Source organism: Halyomorpha halys, unplaced genomic scaffold, assembly GCF_000696795.3.
Source record: "Halyomorpha halys isolate HHAL.00 unplaced genomic scaffold, Hhal_1.1 Scaffold798.1, whole genome shotgun sequence".
NCBI classification, from domain to species: Eukaryota; Metazoa; Arthropoda; class Insecta; order Hemiptera; family Pentatomidae; genus Halyomorpha; species Halyomorpha halys.
In genome coordinates, this window is record NW_027107612.1 from 27,881 (window position 1) to 43,331 (window position 15,451).

At 28.6% G+C, this 15,451-nt stretch overlaps 1 protein-coding gene across 1 annotated transcript; it reads left to right on the plus strand.

The window, feature by feature from the left end:
- The first annotated feature begins 1,432 nt into the window (after nt 1–1,432).
- Nucleotides 1,433–13,116, plus strand: LOC106686217 (protein starmaker). Its single transcript, XM_014429396.3, has 2 exons — nt 1,433–1,476; nt 7,481–13,116. Exons 1-2 carry the CDS (start codon nt 1,465–1,467, stop codon nt 8,927–8,929), a joined length of 1,461 nt encoding a protein of 486 aa, XP_014284882.1. The 5' UTR covers nt 1,433–1,464; the 3' UTR covers nt 8,930–13,116.
- The last annotated feature ends 2,335 nt before the right edge of the window (nt 13,117–15,451 follow it).

Here is a 15,451-nt window from a genome sequence, read left to right on the forward strand (position 1 = left end):
ATTTTTATTTATTTATTTATTTTTTTACTTTTATCATGCCATAGGCGTTGATGACCAGAGGGTTTTACGCCTTTAAGCAACAATCAACAACAACAAGGACGTTCCAAATTAACACACCTCCACTTAATCACAAAAGAGGACCAACCTATATGCCAAACCTGTCAGTCCCAATTATCGATAAAGCATATAATTGAAGAATGCTCATCATTTCGTCATGCCTTCGAAAATAATAAAATTCCTCGTACAAGAGAATTGGCCCTTAAAGACTCAGCAGAATCCATAGACAAAATAATAAAATTTCTGAAAGAAACTAAACTTTATACTAAAATATAATCCACCAATATTGACCGGTGTAAAAAGGAAATAGTCTACATTCAACTATCAAATGTCAAAGACAAGAAGATAAATGAAGTAAAAAGGGTGTAATAACCTAGATGTTGATCGCCCTGAATAAAAATCTAATCTAATATTAATTTTTATTAATATATTCTTGTTTGAGAGTGGTTTAGTTTATTTAAAAACAAATTTGATCCTTTTTTCTCAACTTTATTCTTTTCAAAACCTTCTAACGTTTCGACCCTCAGGTCATTTTCAAGCATACCTTTACTTTGTTGTCATTTTCTCTTTTAAAATTCTTAAAAATGCCGGCTAATTGTCTTTGTCCCATCTATAACTTCTTCTATATAATTCTTTCTTAAATTTAGAACTTATACAAACCATTTCTCTTCTTTCTTTCATCTACATTTACAAACTTTTTTTTTTTTTAAGGGTCCTTGAAAATGACCTGAGGGCCGAAACGTTGGAAAGTTTTGAAAAAAATAAAGTTGAGAAAAAAGGATCAAATTTGTTTTTAAATAATCTAATCTAATCTGACGTTGAAAAGCATCTATGATTGTCAAAAACGAAAACAAATTTAAATACACTTATAAAAATAAAAGTAATGTCATTTTTCCAGCTTTATCGTAAAAGGAAACGGACGAGGCTGGATTAACGGCTTTATGCTAATAACGATACTATACTTCCTGCAGATAAGGTCAATGAGAGACCTTCCTCATTACTCGAAATTAAACTACCTTATATAATTAGATATTAAACTAAAACAACTATCCATGTTAGGAAATTGAACTAACCTGATCTAGTAACTTATAGAACGCTATAAAAGTTACTACTCAGTTTGGCGCAATCAAAAGCAGTTATAAACAGTAACTATCAATTCATAATGATAATCTATGGAAATAATATGGAATAATGCAGAAGACGTGGTTGGAAAGTTCTTGAAGTGGCACCACGAAATGTAACTTAATATGTATAAAGGATACCGATATCAAACGAGGTCGGCTCAATCCACAGCTAGGTCATAATATTTTCACTGTCCTTCAAAGGAGGATGTCCGAAAAAATGTATAAATGCGACAGTACTTTGGTAATACTGTCAGAGTAGTGTCCTACTGCTGCGTCTGCCAACATGAAGCTCTTTGTGAGTACATTATATCACAAGTTAACTATAATGTAACAATAAATAAGACATTAGTACAGAATACTGTTTTATATTAAAAATATATTTACCGATTTTTACTGTATTTCTATTTGACATTTATTATTGCCAAAATATATTTTCGAAACTTATAACTGTATAAAGGTCTAAATCAAATATACTGAATTCATCATGAGGAATAGGAGTTTTATGTGCTAAAAAATTCAAAATATGTACATAAATATGTGCTAATAAATTGTCAAATATTTAAAAAAATATGTATTTATAAATTTTGTATTATTCAACAATATAAATTACTAATTAATTAGTCATTTTATAACTTAAACAAAGTTAGATAAATATGTATTTAATTTACATTATATGAATATTTTAAAGAAATTATGTTAAAATGGGTACAAAAAATTTGTACTTAGAGAAAAGATAGCTGTTCAATAATAAGACATTAATTAGTAATTGTAATTAAACTAATTGATTAATAATTACTCAGAATGAATTATGAACAAATAATAAATGGAAATAAAGAATATTCCTTATTAAAAAGAAAAAGAAAAGAAAAACTCTAGAAAAATATCCTTTGACTTTGAATTGATTTTAGGCATGCTAAAATAATGTTAAAACACAATAAAAAAAAAAAAAATTAACTCGAAAAGGTCTAAATGCTGACTGGGGAGTGAAATAAGACTAAGAAGAGAAAGGAACATGGGAAGGGGGGAAACAGAGAAATGGATCCAGGAGTAAACAAACAAATTCTAGGAAAATGCTACAGGAATAAGACCCTTACTCTTTTTAATTGATTATGAGAAATTCTCAATGTAATTCTGTGTGAAAATTTATTATTGCCACCGCTTGTGTTCAAAGATGAAGATATAGAATTTTTACGCACTATTTATGATAAATGATAAATTTCACCTTTAAATTTCGTGCGTTCTCTTGAATTTTACGTAGTTGCTGCGAAAAATGTATTTACAATTAATTTAAGGAAATATGTGATTCAGGACAAAATACCTAAAACTATGTTGAAAATAACAAATATTTCTGAAAATATGTGATTTACAACAAAATATGTAAAAAAGATCAAATATTTAAAAATATGTAAAATAAATATGGCTCCTTTTGGTCAGAAATGTCTTGGAACATTTTTAGTTGGTAAGGAATCGCAGATATCATGGTCAGGTAAAAATATGTGAAAACATAAAAATCCTATCCCCAATCATGACTAAAGACTCTATTTTTAATAATAATAAATAATATAATAAAAATATCGAATACACAATGCACATAAAAATGCTGGATCGATAAATAAAAACATCGAGTCAAAAAAACTCAAAACATATGAAAAAAAGCAAAATAAATTTTTTCTAATTACTAATATCTAATTTTTATAAACACCGTTTTATTTTTTATAAACTAATTTACTTCTTAAGTGTTCATTATTTTTTTTCTATTTCATTAATTAACTTAGATTTATAAAGAGGTTTTTGATACAAAATTTTTCGTTTCTATCAGAATTTTACTAAAATCTTTTTTTTTTTATATCTTTATTGATATTTACAATTGTACGTGATAATACATTCAGTAAATTTGAAGTATGGTTATAATGGAGAGATACAGGCGTGAAGAGAAACTACCCATTGGTAGCACTCTTATAACGTTTTTACGAAAGATCTCGTGGTTATCTTCTTTTCAAGAGCCTCAGAGAGTTATCAGGAATGGAAGGAGAAGCAAGGTTAATAGAAGGAATGATATATGGTTCAGGCTAGATCGTACTAAAATATAACTATATAATTATATATATTATTTATATAATTCCCTTTTTAAATTAAAAGTACACATTTTTTTTTTTTTTTTTACTTTCTAAACTTAATAAGATGTTCTGAACACATTTGATCAGATTTTTTCAAGGATTCTTATTTCTTTACCAACGCTTCAAATGGTAAAAAGGAATTTATTTACGACTTGTTTGTAAAATACCACACGTTAAGGGGCTAAAATGTTTTCCATTACAATAATATTTAACATATAGGCAATAATTCAAGGCTTTTTATCGACAATTCTAATAAATTCTTATATTTTTTGGGGGTTTATTTTATTTATATCTACGTTTTATTTGTTGCAACGTGAATTGAATCTTACTTAGACTCCACTCTGTACTGTACTCTTAGACTGTACTCTTAGACAGAAATTACGCTGTCATTGTAGAATTTTGGCTGATCAACGAATAATTGAAATTTTATCTTGAATGATATAAGTGGATATTCATTGCTTGCTTCATTTTATTATCATTCATTCAATTATTTAAAAAATCAAAGGTAGATTTGTTATTAAAACGAGTTCATAATTAGGACGAACGAAGTTTTCCGAAGAAATTCCTAGAAAAAAGATCATTAAAATTTCAGAATTCCTTTACTAACCACACAATCTGAAATTTTGTACAATCTAAAACTTGTGTCAATAAAAGTAATTTTTACGATTCGAATAGAGGCTTATAAAATAAAGATTTTGATTGAAAATCCGGTCTTGAAATGAATGAAAACCTAATCATCATCCTGCGTAAATTTTCTTATACATATTTATTTTTTAATTATATTTTTTTGATCTTTCGATATTATATATATTAATATTAATTATCAAAAAATCACCTATTTAATGAGAAATTATTTAAGTAGTGTTATTGAGATTAGTGCTAATTTATTTTTTAATTGTCTATTTAATATTTTAGTTTCTTATTTGTAATTATGAAAATGAAGGCTAGTTGACAAATTTTATTTTTGGGCTTTCCTTATTAGAACTTTAAATAAAAAATAAATTAAACTGTAATATAGTTTTACTAAAGCTTGTTTAAAGTTTTTTCTAGTTCTATTACCTCTTACGAAAAAGTAAAATGGATAAATGTTAGAATGAGTAAAAATAATATTTAATGCTAAGTTTTAAAACCTACAGCACTAAGGTGAAACTATCTTTTTAAATAAAAACAAAACTTGTAGAGATTATATTAAAAAAAATACTACAATCCAATGTTAAAAATCCGTTTTTATTTTGTCGTGGTACATTGTCTCAAATAAAATTTATAAATTTTTTTCAAGAAAGTCATTTTAGTATTAATTGTATGAACTTTAAAAAGATGTTTTTTTAATTTCCAACATGAGTAGAAAAATCAAATCCTCTTTATTACTAATTTTAGACTGTATTTTCCGATAAATATTTAAAAAATAATCGATCTTACAAATGAAAATAATCATTAAAAATTAACTTATTCCGTAAATAATGGTTTTAAATATTTTAAAAACCGATCAATACCTTCCTCAGATCAGATCTAACGATTCCGTTAGGACATTAGTTTGTGTATTTCATCTCTCAAGTATTGATCCAATCATGAAAAATCGAATCAAACAAAACCATACGAGCTAATACGTATTGCTGATTCTATATCATGAACTAACTATCGAAAGGATTCATTTTATAGGTTCGTCTTAATAATTTTATTTCATTAGGTGGCTAAATATGGCTTAAGAAATTTTAAATGATTAAAAGTTATATATGGTAGTTATTATACACAATTTTTATTTACTTGATTTGGTTGGATACTGTTGAAGAGAGAATTTTGTTCTTTAAGAGATAGAACTGCTCCACTTACGAATGTAAGTGTATTTATGTTTCGTATTGCAGAGTGTGGCACATCTGTGGTAGTGAAAGGGGCGGAAAGACTGGGAGGGAAAAGGGAAAGTCCTAATTTTATCCGTGGTTCAGAATCAAATACGACTGATGACAAACAAATACGAAATATGTACTTCCAGATAAATTTTCCCTAGTTAACCTGTTCTAATTAATGTTCCTTAGTCTCTCTATGTTTTTTAATTATTCAATTGTGTTAAATTTTCAACATCCATTCAATGAATTAATGACTTCAACTAAATTAAAAATAATTACAAGCCAATATATATAATATTGCATTAGTTATTTCTAGATTATTATTGAGTAACAAATTTTGTTCCTGTTTGAGTTTTTATTAATTCACTCTACATCTAATTAAAGAAAAATATATATATTAAGAATCATTCAAAGAATTTTCAAACTTAACTAAATCGTTGATTTTTAAACAATCTTTTCACTTTTTTGAGACTGGTTATTATTGTTTAAATAAAACAAATTTTATCTAATTTTTATCTCAAAACAATTTATATTTCTTTATAAGTCCGACGTTTCGGCCAATTCTGCCATCCTCAAAGACGATCTATCACAAACAGCTTTTATTATATATATGATATTTAACAATTTTATACAAATAACAATATGATTAATAGATTATCATATCTTAAATACAATTTTAGAACCACTTCATTTTCAAATCAACTCTATGCACGCTATTCTGCCCAGATCATTTATAATAGTCCATAAAATACCCTATGAGACATTAAAACATTAGGGAATCATATAAAATTATTAATAAGCAATCCTTAGCTTATATCTAATTACCTATTTTGTCAATTCTTCATTTTAAATTAAAAATTAAAACTTTTAATCACAGTTAATTTTCACTATTATAATTTATCACAACAATATTTGTAACCGTCCCCAAACTCAGGTCATTTAATTTATTTATTTCAACTATATTTTGGTCAAATTTCCAATTTTTTATTATTAAAATTCATATAAAGGTTAATTATAATTATCAACATTAATTTTATCCTATATTTCTTATAAATTGATTTCATTTAAAATCTATGCATAGTGTTGGTTCAAAGGTTTGTGCCTGTTTTAAAATTCACTGTATAATTAATGTTGTCATATATGAATGAATTCAAGTGTTTTTCTTTTTGTATGTATTAAGAAATATCAATTGTTCTGAGACTAAAATTGGATAAAATGTATCTTATTTAAACAATAAATCGTTGATTTTTATTTTACTTTTAATGGTCTTATCTCCGAAGTTGAAAGCCTTAAGTTGCACCAGCTGTAGATTCCCATGTGTTTATAATACATTTTAGAGAGAAAAGCCTCCCTACCACAAACGTAAAAAAAAAATCAGAAAAATCGTAGAAAGTTCTTTTGCAAAACGTTTCTACACATTTGTAGACTAAAGTAGATGTAAACTAGCGTTTTTTCTTTCATTTATACTCTAAGAAAGCTAATATATACAATACTTTTCTTACCCTGTAAATGGGTTGAAAATCGAAAATACAGAAGAAGTCCAATCCTGGTGCAAAGAGACCCAATTTGATGTTTCTAGGGTTATTGAATATTATCTTGTAAATTTCATAAAATATTTTTCCTATATGAAGTTAACCTACCTATATTTTGAAATAAAATGTTATTAATGGATTTTTTAAAAGATCTTAAATATTTATTTTTTAGGCCAAAACAAATTTAGAAATTCCAAAATTAAGAATATGCAAAAAAAATTCTAGTAAGTTTTTAATTAAATATTCTATAGACAAGGTTTAAAGATAAAAACAAAATATTTATTTATTATTTGTTACGAAAGATATAATTATAAAACTAATTAACCATGTGAAAATTATTTAAATAAGTAAGAACTGTCTTTAAGAAAGCAATAAACACATTTAATGGGTTCTTGTAGGTTTGTACTAACAGGATCCATGTAGTGAGATGGACTGTTGTGGAATTTTTAGCAGTCAATCACTGTATCTGAAAATTTTATGTCTATGTTCTTTGACTTGAATAGTTTTGTCTGAGCTCCAGGGTTCTCATCTGTGTGGATGGAAAGCACTAAGGTTTTAGTGACTAGTAGATGATGAGGCATTAAGTTAATTTAAATGTTGTGTTATTTAATCTGGATAATATTCTATGTTGTTGTCTATTGATTCTGATGTGAGACCTAAACTAATTTGTGACGAATCTAGTATTAATGAACTTTTATTCTCAGTAGTTATTTAAAATAAAAATATCTTATAATTAATTAAATATATATGAATGATTAAAAAAGTATAATTAGTGTAAATTATTAATTTATTTATTTTTGTTCTAGCTGTTCGTCTTCGGTGCATCATTCTTGGTAACAGTATCATGTAGACCAAAAGAAAAACACTCAGGTGACATACACACTTTATCCAAGCAAATAACTCATACAGGAGTATTTGGTGGAACTTACAATTTCGCAAAAAAACGTAACACTCACAGTAGTGTAAGTGATCATAGCAAATATGAAGTTTATGAACCAGAAGAATATGAAGAAGGTCATACGTACGGTGGAGGAGGAAAAGGTCATAACGGACACAGCAAAGGAGAACAGTATTACGGACACTACGGAAGTGGTGCACAAAGAGAGTACAGTAAAGAACATGAAGAAGATGAACATGAAGGTAAAGGAGAATACGGACACGGCGAATATGGTAAACATAATAAAGGGACATATGGACACTATTATGGAGGATATGGTTATGGCGGATCACGCTATCATCGTCAAGACCATGATGATAGTGAAGAGAAATACGAATATCACACAAGTAAAGGAAAACAAGAAAATAAAGGTTCTGGTTATCATGTGACAGAAAATTATAACGAACATGAAGCCAAAAGGGAGATAAAAAGAGGAACTAGAGAGCTTGGTGACTTCGCTTCCGTGAAACATGAAGAACTAAAGCTTCAAGCAAAAGAACCTAGCAGCTTAAAGGATTTTAGTACCGTTGAAAGTCAAAGCCACGATGATCGTAAAGGGGATAAAGTAGAGGAAACCATTGAGATCAAAGGAACTGGAGAACATAATGACCACACATTAGAGAAACAGCAAGACCATAAGCTTCATGAATCGAGTATTGGAGAATACAAAGTCCATGAAAGCCAAGAGAACGACCGTAAAGGGGATAAAGCAGAGGAAACCATTGAGATCAAAGAAAGTGGAGGACATAATGACCATAAATTAGGGAAACAGCAAGACCATAAACTTCATGAATCGAGTATTGGAGAATACAAAGTCCATGAAAGCCAGGAGAACGACCGTACAGGGGATAAAGCAGAGGAAACCATTGAGATCAAAGAAAGTGGAGGACATAATGACCATACATTAGAGAAACAGCAAGACCATAAGCTTCAAGAATCTAGTATTGGAGAATACAAAGTCCATGAAAGCCAAGAGAATGACCGTAAAGCGGAAAATGAAGACAAAGTGAGCAGTGAGAAAAATGAAAGAGGAGGTCTTGGTGGATATGCTACAAGCAAATTCGAAGATGTTAAGCATGGAAGCCAATCTAGTAATGGGGATTATGGTCCACACAGAAACGAAGACTATTATGATCATAAAGAGGAACATGGTGATGAAGGATACAAGAAAAATGGAGGATATGGAGGTCTTGGAGATTATTCCTCAGGTACTTACAAAGTAAAGAAATATAAAGTTCATTATCGATCTGACGGTGACCAGGACAAAGAAAAGTACATCGGTGAAATCGAAAAGTGGCTTAAGAATAGTGAAGGTTGAAGGAAGTGAAAGAGCTTGATGGTATAGATAAAATATAAGTTGGATAAATTATTCCACGTATTATTATTAGTGATTCATTATTATAAGGAGACTAGAACAATACTCAAGCTATGACTGAATAGATGTTAATTAGGATATTAATTAATTATTAGAATCATTAATAAACCCGTTTAATTCCCTACAATTAGATCATAACATACGATCTTTGATAAAACAAGGGATACTCCTTCCATTCCTGCTTACTATTATGAACATCTCTTAAATCTTTACCTTCGAAGACATTAATTTAGGGTTCTATGATTAGTTTTCAAATACTATAAACTAAAATAACTTACGAAACTCAAAACTACAAAGACACTGTGGACATGAAATTTGCAAATACAAACTAGATCGATGAGTTAATTGTTTATTAATTATTAGAGTTTGTGTTTGTTGGTAAGAATATATTTAATAGAACAAAATTAGCTACAACTTCGACCGAATTTACTAATCTTCCGGATTTCTGGCGGGTATTCTCAGAAATTTGATATTTTCTGATACATTTTTAATATACTAAACCTATAAAAACAACCTTTATAAGTAAGTTTCATTATAATTAACCTCTTTGAAGAATATTTTACTGCAATTTAAAATTAGAAGTATGTTCTCAAATCGAGATTTTCTCTATTTTTAGTGTTTCCAACTATTGGTGGGAGCCGCAAAATATACACCCACTATATATCAAATACCCACTATATACCAAATATGACACCGTTTTATATAAAAAAAAAATTCTAGAAAAGTGTAGCGATTTTTGAAATAATAATAATCTTTTTAATAATAAAATTAATTAATTAATAAAATAATAAACAATAATTGTTTCTTAGCTATTTATTAAACGTAAATTTAAAATATAATGATTCATTTTGGATTGAAAGATATATTTTAAAACCATCCTAAGATATTATTATCTATACTTTGACTTTTTTAAAATAATAAACAATATAAGATATTTCAGTTTACATATTGAATTTTCTATTATAATGGAATGGGTTTCTATTACAATAAACTTTCATTTAATATATTGAAAAACCACATTTGTAAAAGGAAGACTAAAAAGTTTGAAATATTGAATCTTGCAATTAAAAACAGTTATGAAATATCTGCTCCTTTATAATGTAACATCACCAAATATCTTCGAAAAGATAAATAAAAAATCAACCACAATATTTCTTTTGAAAATAATATTCCCTTATAATGGATGCTCTATACCTTTAAGCTTACAGAGCTTTAATACCTAGAGAAAATAAACTAAAGAAACCGATTCCGAGAACAATAAGAAAGAAAATCATTAAAAAAACAGGAGGGTTATTCCAATTAGTGTTTCAAAGCTTTCTTAGAAAATGTCTTCAACGAAAACGGATGATAATTAAATATGATCTATAGTTGGATTTCTCGCAGGGTCCAATAAGAAAATTTGAAATAATAATTGGTTTCTGATTTCCATTTTCACGATTCCTTAATCACCTGAGTCATAGCGAGTCAGAAAAAAGAAACAAAAACTTGATTTGTGATCCAAGGTTAGTTAGAAGTCCGGATCAAACTTGATATTTATCTTAATAAATATGCTTAATCCAAGTCCGTAACTCTAAACTTCAGTCCCTTATTGCTCAGATCCTCTTTTTCCTTTTTTTTTCAAATCGTAAGTGAACTATAGGTCTCGTCTTTCTCTGAGTTATGGGCTATAGCTGTCTTCTTTTTGAGTCAAGTCATCTCGTCATCACAAAAAAATGAGAGCCAATCTTATCCTTTTTGCGTGCACATTGTGCACAATAAGTTGTATAAAATCACAAGTCATTTCGAAGTTTTAAGGACTACTTTAAAATAAGCCAATATATTTCAGGCGTAAAATCTCCAAAACAGCCAAGCCCATTTGTAAATTTTTAATAAACAATAGTTTCATTTCTACATTATTAGGATTCAAAACAATATCTTTTCAAAAGACATGTAATGTGTTTTTTTAGGAAAAATTCTCTTACCTCTGGTGATAATTTTACTATTTACTATTAATAATAATAATAATAATAAAGCCTTAACAAACCCGAAGGTTCGATGCCGATACCATCAAACGCTCTCTGCATACATCCTTCCAGTGATGCCCCTCCTAACCCAATTCCACTAAATCAGTTTTAACGCAATCCTCCCATCTACATTTACTATTATTACCTATTAAAATTTAAAAAAAAAATAAATTGAATAGGTTGGTTTTGGACTCTACGCTTGCAAATACCATACCAACATTGTGCGGACGGGTAATTAATATCAAAAGCTAAATTATAACAATGTTAAGTTTATATTATATAATGTATAATACTTAAGCTTTATCTGATGAAATAACCAGATCCTTATATATATAATAGTAACATAAAACATTCACTTATTCCAAGATAATGGTGTACGGGTGGAAAAAGAATTAATGTCAACGTAGTGAAAGTGCTCTTAGTGAAAGCATATCCACAACGATCGAAGCAACTTCCAGGCATATATTCGAGTCTGGCTTTGGCTGAGGAGTTATTTTCCGTCAAGAATTGAATTTTGAGTCAGCAGACCCTTCTGAGTTGAACTAAGCTCCTTAAAATATGGGTAACTCGTCCTTCATTGAGCTGAAAGGCAAACCTGGGGGTTAGATGTGAAACCTGAGACTTTTCATTAATTGCAGAGATACATGTATTCTTTTACTGAATCTGGTGATTGACTTGAATAATTAATCATATTACCGATGTTCCGTAAACCTAAACATAGCTACCATAAATGTTGACAACCTGTCTGTGCTTTTTCAGAGATAAACTAGTATTGGTTAATTTTCATGTTATAATAAACTGACTAGAAGCTTATTACTCTTTGGTACTCATCACGCTTTCTTACTCATCACGAATCACGCTTACATCTTATAAATCCGGACTTATTTCAAATTTTCTTCCTATACCTTGCGTTTCAACAACTGCCGTAGGTTCATTCAACCTATGTACGATACTCTGCTTTAAAAATAATACTCTTCAATGAGTATGCTTACTTATTAGAGCCTATTTTTTCACTGCTCCCTTGCCTTGAAATCTACATTACATCACCGTTTCTATCTTTAGAAAACCTCTCCTATTATAGTTTTCTTCAGTTTCGAAACTCTTCTCAATCTTGCATCTCACCACCTCAGCACCTACTTTTCTGTACCATATCCCAAATTAGAAGGTTAATTCCACTAGCACAATTTAACTGTTTCTTTAACACTTCAGATCAAACTGCGCCTGCCTAGATAAATTACTTTCACTCAACTTACAATGTTGAAAGGCAGAAGTAAAGAACTTAGATATTTCTAATCCTCATACTATTCAAAGTAAGATTGAAAAGTGTGGTTATTTTTAATTTTTTTTTAGCTTTTAGCACAAGTGGTCTGTTGTTTACTATTTCCTCTACCAAATCCTTAATATACATCAATTATCTTACAATCACCTATACTCTTCTAGTTGAAACACTAATAGAAAATGTACTCTATAAACTTTTATATCATTAACTTGATTAACATTCTAGGATATATCCTACCTGTGTATCATGTTTTCTTTTGGGCGAAAACGGATGCTAATATTAGATGCATATATTCGTTCTTTTTCAGCTTGATTATTACTATCACCCCATATAGTAAATTAATCATCAAATAAAAACTATGGATCTACCAAAATCCTCCGAATTATTTTTCATCCTTTTACTTTTCACTGTTTTTTGAAATTGTAAAACATTCTGAAATCTTTTACACTTTTCTTTCTAATGCAGTTCCTTGGGCTTTTCTGGATAGAAGTTATATCTCGATTAATTATTAGTACCTGAGTTCTTTCAATCCTCAGTTTCATTAATGTGATGAAACATACGAATTTTGGTTCATTTCCGTGAATCTGAAATCCAAGGAGATAGTGTTAAGATCTAGGACATAACAATTGTGAGTGATTATTATTAAAATATTATCAGTATTATTATTTGTTTCTGTAATTTTGTTGTAAATTCCCCAATTATTCTCTCCATTACCAATAAATATTTCTCTTTCCACATCACTAATCACACAACTGCATAAATATATTTGTATGTATTTTTTAGGTAATGTAAATTAGGTAAATAATTTATAAAAATTATGTAATGCTAAAATTAATGTTTTGTGTTTTATGTCCTTATGAAATATAATTTTTAATAGATTTTTTGTTTAATTCAGTTATGAAATCCCCAATTATTCTCTCTATTATCAATAAATATATCTTTTGTCACAACACTAATTACACAACTGAATATTGAAATATGTTGACCCATACTCGAGACCAGACCATCATTGACAATGATCCACACAACCCGTCCAACACCAAAATATTTGGAACATGTTGGATAAGGCTATACACGACTGTTGCTACCTTAAGTTAAAGAAATAGATATATTTTTTTTTCCATGAATACCAAAATACGTTAATATTAATAAGAATTCTGCAAGAAAGAAGTCTAAAAACAGTTTTATAAGTAAAAATTAGTTTATATTTATCCTAGACTAAGATTGTGTAATAATTATTTGGTGCGGTTTATACAAAAATATAGCAATAACATCACAACATATTTCGGAATCATAAATATCGTTTAATCATCAATGACTAAGTCATATAATGCGGCAAGTCTTTAAAGAAAATAGCAAAACGTATGAAGTTGTTGCATTAAAGTGATGACTTTACACAATCAGAAATTAGAAAAAAAAATTGTTTAAAAGTTTACAAACCGCATGTAATGAAAAATTCATTGAATCTGAAAAATAATTTCAGTGTACTACGAGATTTCTGGCAGGATTCTTAAGTTCAGAAATCTGTTTTCAGGAAGATATTCCAAATTCTAAATCAAGTAGTAAGTTGTAAAATAATATATTTGATTTATGGGTTAAAATCTAATAACCCCATTTTAATATGAATTTTATACTCATCATTACCATGTAATCACTTGCTTAAGAACGCCTTTATTTTTATTCTATGTTTTTAAGCTACTTATCGAAAAGTTAGATACAATACATACTTAAGATACTTAATTCATGCTTTGTCAGGTATATGTTCTCGGATCCCGGACATATACCCGACAAAGCATGAATTAAGTAAATTCCAGCACTCCTCTCTGCTGTTGATGTAAATCATCGCTATTGGAACTCATACAGGTAATGTAATAGCAGACAAGGACTTGACACCCACAGGTTGATATACAAGAGATCTCAGAGCCATTGTCTTTTCAGCCGTCAGGAGGTTTATAAGGTTGAGTGGAATTTAATTGAAATTGGGTCAGAGTATTATTGAAATGATTTCACTAGTTCTGATAGAATAAAATCTTTTATTGTTATAACAGAATTATTACTATTCTTTTATAAAATTTAACATTTTCTGGCTCTAACATAAAATAAAAAAATATTACCCTGAGATACTATGAAAACAAAAATCTTTTGCCGACTTTAAGGGAAAATTAACGATAAAAACAAATAGGGACATTAACAATATATCAGAAATTATAGTATTTGTATGAATACATGTTGAAAACGAACTTACAATTTCTGCTAGAGTGCTTCCGCGAGTACCAGAACCTAATAGAATGCTTCAGTTGACATTATCTGACAGTTGTAAGTATCGTTCCAAAATTCCGTCAAAACGCTGTACGTGAAACCTGACATGTCTCACCGACCAAAGGATCTGATTGAGATAGGATTTTTCATAGCTAACAGTCATATATTCTTCATAAAAGAGTAAGCTGTCTTTCAGACATGTGCTTTTCTAGAAATTAGCTTGTTGCATTGTTGCAGTTTGAAATTCAGAACGTACTAGTCTATTGAATATCAATCATAGAATTAATAAATTGGATTCGGTTTGTTCTCAATTTCCAACAAAAATAGATTATATTACTATATATTTTAATAATAAATTACTTAGAGTTTATTAAATTTTAAGCAAAAAAAAAGGTTTTTGTTCTTTTCTGAACCTTCTTCTTTTCCTAAATTTTTTTCAGCTAGATTGAAGTAATTTAACATTTTCAAAAACTCGAACCAAAAACTGAACTTTTGAATTAGAATGACCCATCTCAAGTGAAGTTACATTCCTTTGAAAGTAAACTTAAATTGGCAAGCTTTTCCTGAGCCGTTATAGCTCTCAAATAATTTTTTACCTATTAAGTTTAATGAAAGATCTTTCGGTTGAGGCCGCAGTTACTCATGTCTATTTTTGTGTTTTGGTATTAAATAATTAGTTAGATCCAATGACAAATGTTTATATCTTCGAAAAATAAAGATTTAAAAATAAGCAATTAGTGTTGTTTTTTTAACATAAGAATCTTAAAATACTTTTTTTTTTTAATAAATTTATTTAGATTTACAACTGTACATTTAGTAAATTTTTTGTAAGATTATAATGGAGTGATGCAGGCGTGTAGAGAAATTACCCATTGGTAGCACTCTAATAACGTTTTAACATTAGAAGGTTTAGAAGCCATCTTC